The sequence below is a fragment of the Acipenser ruthenus genome, chromosome 26 (genome assembly GCF_902713425.1).
Source record: "Acipenser ruthenus chromosome 26, fAciRut3.2 maternal haplotype, whole genome shotgun sequence".
NCBI classification, from domain to species: domain Eukaryota; kingdom Metazoa; phylum Chordata; class Actinopteri; order Acipenseriformes; family Acipenseridae; genus Acipenser; species Acipenser ruthenus.
Window position 1 is genome coordinate 7,852,484 of NC_081214.1, and position 8,630 is coordinate 7,861,113.

At 41.2% G+C, this 8,630-nt stretch overlaps 1 protein-coding gene across 1 annotated transcript; it reads right to left on the reverse strand.

Moving 5' to 3' along the window:
* Nucleotides 1-84: 84 nt before the first annotated feature.
* LOC117430371 (malate dehydrogenase, mitochondrial) lies at nt 85-7,986 on the reverse strand. The gene is made up of 9 exons (XM_034050353.3): nt 7,787-7,986; nt 5,813-5,981; nt 5,395-5,478; nt 4,703-4,812; nt 4,175-4,300; nt 3,428-3,505; nt 2,752-2,851; nt 2,476-2,627; nt 85-393 (listed from the first exon to the last, which is right to left on the reverse strand). The coding sequence occupies exons 1-9, from the start codon at nt 7,847-7,849 to the stop codon at nt 262-264; spliced, it is 1,014 nt and encodes a 337-aa protein (XP_033906244.3). The 5' UTR covers nt 7,850-7,986; the 3' UTR covers nt 85-261.
* Between the last annotated feature and the right edge of the window lie 644 nt (nt 7,987-8,630).

Consider the following 8,630-nt stretch of genomic DNA (forward strand, 5'->3'; position numbering starts at 1 on the left):
TGTATGTAATTTCACAAACACAAGGGCAGTGGATTGTTCATGGATTTAAAAACACAACAATGCAATGATTGAACACACAGCAGGTCAGAAATAAAGTTGTTTATTGATGAGCCGAGTTATAATTTAGACTTTCTGAACAGTAATAAAGAGCGGCAACACGTCGGACATGACGGTAAAAACGTCTTCATTACAGTAAGTGCTTTGGCGCAAGACTGCGGTCTTTTAAAGTGACTTTCACAGCTGGCTCGGTGACCCGGCCCTTCACTTCATGTTCTTCACAAAGTCTTCCCCTTTCTTGATGGACCCCTTCAGCTCGGACATGGCTTCTGCAACCAGCTTCTCTTCAAAAGGAGACAGCTTGCCCAGACCCAGGTTCTTTTCAATGCCATTTTTCTAATACAAAACAAAGAAACACATTTATTACAACACAAACCTTAGCTAGTGTTAACAATGACCTTATCTTGATTGATAGCAGGACCTTGCGCCACCAATGAAAAAGGAGAAAATGTATTAGTTCTTAGGCACAAATGTACAGACGTGCTCAAATTTGTTGGTACCCCTCCACAAAAAACGAAGAATGCACAATTTTCTCTGAAATAACTTGAAACTGACAAAAGTAATTGGCATCCACCATTGTTTATTCCATAATTAATAGAAATCAGACTTTGCTTTTGATTTTTTATTCAACATAATATTGTAAATAATAAAACAAATGAAAATAGCATGGACAAAAACGATGTGACCGCTAACCTAATATTTTGTTGCACAACCTTTAGAGGCAATCACTGCAATCAAACGTTTTCTGTAGCTCTCAATGAGACTTCTGCATCTGTTAACAGGTAGTTTGGCCCACTCTTCCTGAGCAAACTGCTCCAGCTGTCTCAGGTTTGATGGGTGCCTTCTCCAGACTGCAAGTTTCAGCTCTTTCCATAGATGTTCAATAGGATTCAGATCAGGACTCATAGAAGGCCACTTCAGAATAGTCCAATGTTTTGTTCTTATCCATTCTTGGGTGCTTTTAGCTGTGTGTTTTGGGTCATTATCCTGTTGGAGGACCCATGACCTGCGACTGAGACAGAGCTTTCTGACACTGGGCAGTACGTTTCGCTCCAGAATGCCTTGATAGTCTTGAGATTTCATTGTGCCCTGCACAGATTCAAGGCACCCTGTGCCAGGCGCAGCAAAGCAGCCCCAAAACATAACCGAGCCTCCTCCATGTTTCACTGTAGGTATGGTGTTCTTTTCTTTGAAAGCTTCATTTTTTCGTCTGTGAACATACAGCTGATGTGACTTGCCAAAAAGCTCCAGTTTTGACTCATCTGTCCAAAGGACATTCTCCCAGAAGGACTGTGGCTTGTCAATATGCATTTTAGCAAATTCCAGTCTGGCTTTATGTTTTTCTTTCAAAAGTGGAGTCCTCCTGGGTCTTCTTCCATGGAGCCCACTTTCGCTCAAAAAGCGACGGATGGTGCGATCACAAACTGACATACCTTCACCTTGGAGTTCAGCTTGTATCTCTTTGGCAGTTATCCTTGGTTCTTTTTCTACCATTCGCACTATCCTTCTGTTCAATCTGGGGTCAATTTTCCTCTTGCGGCCGCGCCCAGGGAGGTTGGCTACAGTTCCATGGACCTTAAACTTCTTAATAATATTTGCAACTGTTGTCACAGGAACATCAAGCTGCTTGGAGATAGTCTTGTAGCCTTTACCTTTACCATGCTTGTCTGTTATTTTCTTTCTGATCTCCTCAGACAACTCTCTCCTTTGCTTTCTCTGGTCCATGTTCAGTGTGGTGCACACAATGATACCAAAAAGCACAGTGACTACTTTTCTCCATTTAAATAGGCTGAATGACTGATTACAAGATTGGAGACATGTGTGATACTAATTAAAGAAACTAATTTGTTTGAAATATCACTATAATCCATTTATTTATTATCTTTTCTAAGGGGTACCAACAAATGTGTCCAGGCCATTTTAGAATATCTTTGTAGAATAAGCAATAATTCATCTCTTTTCACAGCTTCTTTGCTTTATTCTATGACATACCAAAGGCATGCAAGTATACATGATAAAATAGCTTTTAATTTCATCACTTTTCAGGAGGAATGAAGCATTATTTCAAATGAGCTGTAAGGGTACCAACAAATTTGAGCACGTCTGTATGTGTCACAACTTCCACTGTGACCCACAGAGATGCTGTGCTCCAATAATAAAAATAAATGCATACATTAAAAAAAAAAAGAAAAAACACACACACCACACACACACATTAGGGTGCTACAGTACTGTAAAAATGGTTGCAGTATTAAAAACAAATGAAAATCATGTGGTTTGAAACCTCAGGATGGAAAACAGCACCCTCTTGGGGCCCATACTGGAAGCACACCATCTACTTTAACGATTTACATTAGCAAATGTAAGTTTCTTTGGTTTTTTTCGCATACAATATTTCAACATCTCAGATGAACTTACCCCCAGGAGGAGAGGTGTAGAGAAGTAGGTACATTCAGTTTCCTCAGACCTCACGAAGGAGCATTCAACAACACCCTCTTTGCCATTCATAGCATCCAACAGGGAGAAGACAAACCGAGCTCCTGCATAAGCCATGGACAGTGTAGCCGACCCTGGAGAAAAAGAAGGCAGAATTCACTGCACACTGCTGTCAGACACTCGCTTAGAATGAATGGAGAGGGAAGCTAGTTTACAAAGGCAGAATTAAACTGGGAAACCTCCATTAAAAACACCAACCTGCCCCTGCCTTGGCTTTCACAACCTCAGTACCAGCCTCCTGAATTCTGCTTGTGAGAGCGGCCAGCTGATCTTGAGGGAAGTCCACTTTAGGTGTGCACTGCAATACACAATAAGGATTTGTTATGCTGTAGAGAGCAGAATAAAACCGAGCATGACTGTGCCAGGCCCTCATTAAACCTAAAAGAAATAGGGACCCTTATGCACGGACTGAGTCGGTCCCACTACATGAACACAAAAACTGCATTGATTCTGCACCACTCAGACTTCTACAGACATTCCCGAATGCTTTTCACTATAATCCAATAAACTTGATTTTATTACAACATTTAACCTTTCAGGTCCTGGGAGATGACGTGATTACGAAGCCCCACTTTAGGGTAACATGTTTAAAACTTTCACATACTGGGCACTTTTGTAACTAATCAAAAAAGACATAATGAGAAGCCCTCTTACTTTTTAGCAACAATAAATGTGGACAAGACTATGTGTACCACATTTAGGTGTATATGGAAAAAGACTTTACATAAGTAACCTGACACTGCACACATCCTGCTGTATAAACACTACAGCTGACCTCTCACACGTCACAATAAATGTTTGGGAACAATTCTAATCAAGAGTTAAAACTAAAGTACCAACATCTGGAGCATATTCAAGACTGAAGCCCCCATACCTGTGAGATGAGAGGGATGATGGTCTTCCCTGCATGACCTCCAATAACCGGAACATTGACACGGGCAGGGTCCAGACTCTGGAGGAGAGAGCGCAACAGTTCAGAAAGATCAAATAAACAACAACAGCCAGTGGATTAAGTGTTCTAGTAGTAGGAGCAGAACTGGAGGTTAAGCACCAAGGGATCTGCCCATTTACCTTTGTACCTGTGGTGTCATGTTAACAAAGCTTAGCATATAATATAAATACAAAAGTCCCTGCTAAAAACCAGGTACAGTCTTTACATGAAGGGTCACTCAAGAGCATGTGAAAGAAAAACACAATAGTTTTGTAGCAATTATACTGAAAAAACTAAATGCTTTCCAGACTATATAGACAGTCAAAGTCAAGGTCACTCAGATTCCTGATTGGTGGAGGGCATACCTTCCAAGTTTAAGGCAGTCAGCAAGCCAGGGGGAGACCTCAGACTTCTCGCAATCTTTTCAACTCTCCTGCTTTCCTTATTTTCCATTGGGAAGGGTCTCTCCCAAATCACAAGCCCTCTCTCTTTCCTTGCAAGCGCCAGAGGTTCCCCTCGTCACAGCTCATAATCCTGTCCCGTAAACAACTGCTCCTCTGAATCTATTCTCTCCAAATCTTTCCTATTCCTGCGTCTGCTGCCATTGCTACTGTGCCACTTATCAGACACGTGCATTCACTTTGTACCCAGCTTTCCATGCATGACTCTCTGCAGCAGCTTAGTCCTTACTTTCAGCTCACCAACAAAAGTGTTGGCTCGCACGATGTCCAGGGTAGTGACTCCGAAGACTCTGTTGGGGTTGTAGACACCGTGCTTCTTCAGCACCTCGGATGTAATGGGAATAGTGGAGTTGACCTGAAAGACAATTCAATTAACCAGTCACTTTGCTGTTGGTAAAACAAAACAAAAATCAGACACACACCTCCCATGTGACAGGCTCCATTTAAATCCTGTAAGCATTATTTCTGTAAGAGCACCAGATGAACCATTTTACACATGGATTGGTATTTCAGAATCTTTTGGCGTTTTCATAAGTGTAATAAAAAAAAAAACATTTAAGCGATTTGCTTTTAAAATCTATGAATGAAATGTTACTATTGAAACCATGTGCATTTGCTTTTGAAAGTCCACGTTCACATGGGCTAGTTCGGTGCAGAGTGAGCTTCCTGAAAGCTCCTGTATCACACAGCCCTTCTCTTCCTATCTGTATTGTTGTCCCATCCCAGCAGTAGTATGTGTGTGAAGTGTGCTACTCACAGGGTTTGCAATGACACAGATCATTGCCTCGGGGCAGTGGCGAGCACAGGCGTCTGCTAGATTGGCCACGATGGTGGCGTTGGTGGTGAACAGATCATCACGGGTCATGCCTGCAAGACAAGGTGACAATGTCCAAAGCCTGCACTGGATTTAAACCGAACCACCAAATACATATACAGCATACCGCCGCTACGTAACCATTTGCAATTCACAAACTTGGAAGTGCCAGAGGAGAGATTAAAAAAACAAAATGCTTTGGTGATCTTAACAGTTAAAAATCCAACAAATAGGACTCAAGAGAATAGATGGCTTTGAGTCCACAAGAACGTCATATTAATAATAATAATTATTATTATTATTTCATATTAATTAGGATGTACATTTCCTAAAAATCAGAACAGCTTGTCCAATTGCTTGTGGACTCCCTGCCCACCAACAAATACTAGCCAAGTGATAACTTGTAAAATATGCAATTCCATAGGAACAGCCCAGCCAGGAATGACAAAGCATGGGTGCTGATCACTTTACACAAGCACGTCAAATACATTACACACTGCTTCAAGTCTGAACCGGCTGCCTAATTTGGCACAAAGAATACAATACAGCTGTGGATAGGACCATACAGATCCACTAAACTGAGAGAGTGGTGTGTGCTTTTCTCAATACACACAGAGTTGTGGAAGGGGACCTACCAGGTTTCCTTGGCACACCAGCAGGGATCACCACGACCTCACAGCCCTTCAGGCACTCTCCCAGCTGGTCTGGACCCAAGTGGCCTGACAGGACAGAATTCAAGAGGATAAAGACATTGCACAATCAGACTGGAAAATGTCTTTGCAATCCTGCTTCGATTGTGTAGATGCTTTATATGACGTTCCTGAATAAAACTACGACTTGTATATGTTGTTTTTAATACGCCGGTCAAATTGACCACTCATGGTTGTTCTAGGTATGCATATAAACACGGTTGTTTTAGTGTTCAAGGAAGGGGACACTGACGTCTGAAATTAATTGCTTTATTAATCGTTCAGTAGACAAAGGACAACACAAGTTTGTATGAAACAATATTTTGGGCTTCTGCATATTCATTCTGCTAGGTGGTCTGCTTACCAGTTACATGCGCCCGGGTTTCAATGTGGCTGAGGTCCGCTGCCACCCCAGGGGTGTGGGCGATGTCGAACAGGGAGAGCTGGCTCACCAGGGGGCTGTTCTTCAGCAACAAGGACAGGGGCTGCCCAATGCCACCCGACGCACCCAGCACTGCCACTCGAGCATTGCTCTGTTAGAGAAAAATAAAGAGCACACAACAACATTACAGAAAGTGTACCAAATAAAAAGGAAGGTTTAGGCTTACCTTACACAACAAACTCCTTCAGAAAGTTCAGCATTTATTATTGTTGTAATACAGATAATGCATTTATGAATAAGGGTATGAAAGCTAGATGCAATAGAGCCACTTTCAATTTATCATCTGCGGTCACCGAGCAGAAAGGAGTGAAGCCATCCCAACCCAGGCCTCTGGAGTAGAAAGGCATTTAACTCCTTAGTGACCTTGGACAACTGAACTTAAATATCTCTTAAATATCTCTGCTGCAGCCTATAGGTACTTTAAGGAATATAGAAATGTCCACCAAGCCAGATTGTCATTGCAATAACTAATTTTGCAATAACACAATGGTTTTTGAAAGAAGTTCTGGATTTCAAAACTCACTCAAAATTGCAGTCAAGACTGATCACCCACTAAAATCACTACATCATGTCATATCAATTTCTAAATTGTGCATGCTCTACTGAAAACAGTTAACAGATAATAACCAGAAAACAAAAAATAGAGAAAAACCTCAGTTATTATCATCAATATTTATAAACCCAGTTTACATATGATTTATGAATACTGAGACCTCGTTGCCACGCATTTACTATGACATTAATACCTTTATGCCATAACTTATTGAACCAGCGAGGCTGTGTGGTCCAGTGGTTAACGAAATGGGCTTATAACCAGGAGGTCCCCGGTTCAAATCCCACCCCCGCCACTGACTCATTGTGTGACCCTGAGCAAGTCACTTAACCTCCTTATGCTCCGTAGTCGCCTTGGATAAAGGCGTCTGCTAAATAAACTAATAATAACTAAACAATAATGAATCACTTTCAAGACCTCAAAAGGTCTCGTCAGGTGAAAGGCGGCGTAAGATTGATGTTCTTTTTCCTACTTTCACCTGAAGAGCCCTTTGAGGTCTTGAAAGCTTGTGATTAATTATGATTTAGTTAGTCCAATAAAAGGAATCATATCGTCTTCTCTGCCTAATAGTGACTAATGTAACAGTCAGTTCTGCTGTCTCTCTGGCGTTTCTTGACGTCTGCAGTTGAGCCGGTGCAGCCCAGACTCGTATCAAACCCAAACGCCGTTCCTCGGGGTACGTTTACCGCATGCGTGTGTCACTCAGCCTAAAGGTTTGAATACTATCGAACATGCTAGACTACATTCTGTAGCGTAGAAACAACGAGAAAACTCCACTGCACTGCTTATCCGTGAGCACATGCGACATGTCATTGACACTGCGGCGGATATGGGAAACTACACGGTCCATAAACCAGGCTAGACCAAGATAAGGACCAAAATACACACTTAAACGTGATGCATAATCTAGCAAGATTAAATTATAATAATACTACCGTTTTTTAAACACTCACTTTGCTGCATCACTCAAGGCCTATGTGAAATTTGAAATGTACCGGAACTGTCTTAACACGATCAATACAGACACATGCAAGTCTTTCTTAATTTCTATGCATCACTGAAAGTCAAAACACATTCTACTTCAGCTTTCAAATTTTAGAATAAAGAATACTTAAATCCTCACCTTGACTTAAGAACCACCCACAATAGCATCACTTTTGCTACAACTATCATAATAGCTAAAGCTACTTCGTTAGTGAAGTGTATGCGGCCCAGAAGAACAGGAGCTACGCATTTTAATAATGATTTAACGACACCAAATACAACATCACCGGTAATAGGATACGTTATTTGCCAGACATCTGCTGGTCTTTTTTCACAGACCTTCAGCGTCGCTACTTTACCTGTACGGAGGTGGAGAAGCTCCTGCTAAGATGAATAGCTGGTCTGGCAATGCAGGAAAACATGTTTAATAAGATTTTTGTCGTTTTTAAAATGAGAAAACGAATTTTCGTTTAATCTCCCACAGTTGACTCGAACGTCCTCTACCGTGAACCTCAGCCAAGACAGCGCACAGTTCCGTCTCACTATACGTGAGTGCAGCCGACGTCCCCTAATTCATTACTCACCGTCATTCTTATTGGTCAAATACAACCAATACTAAACTGTCATTGGATAACTGTTTAATCAATCATTATTTCCTGAAGAGGCGTTCCATGTCAGTCTAGTCTCTTCGCGGATTGGGTGAGAACATACAAAAAAAAAAAACGCCCTCACCACGTGATGGGGGTAAGGAGTTATTTCTCAAGACGTCACTCCTTGGAAACCAGACAGGGTCTCCAGTTACAGAAGCCATGTAAGTGGGTTTAAAAACAATACATTGTACGTTTTATTTTAATAATTAAAAATAAACGCATTGTCAGTAGGAGGAAAGGTTAAACTCGCAAGCCTAATGTTTCAATTAGAAATAACGTGTTTTTGTTTTAAAATATAACAGCATCACAACAGCTGTAATGTTGGATAACCCAAAGTAACAATTAATCATTAATTTGTGTAATTCAAATGTAGATAAGCTACCTCCGAATATAATCTATAAATGCTTCCTGATTTACTACCCTAAGGGTTAGCTCTGGCGTCTATGACGTACTTTTATTAATGCCATTACGGTACAATTATTAACTTGCAGAAAAGTAGAAACATTGGTTTTATTTCACAGCGCCGCATTCACATCTCACGCATCACTGGAAC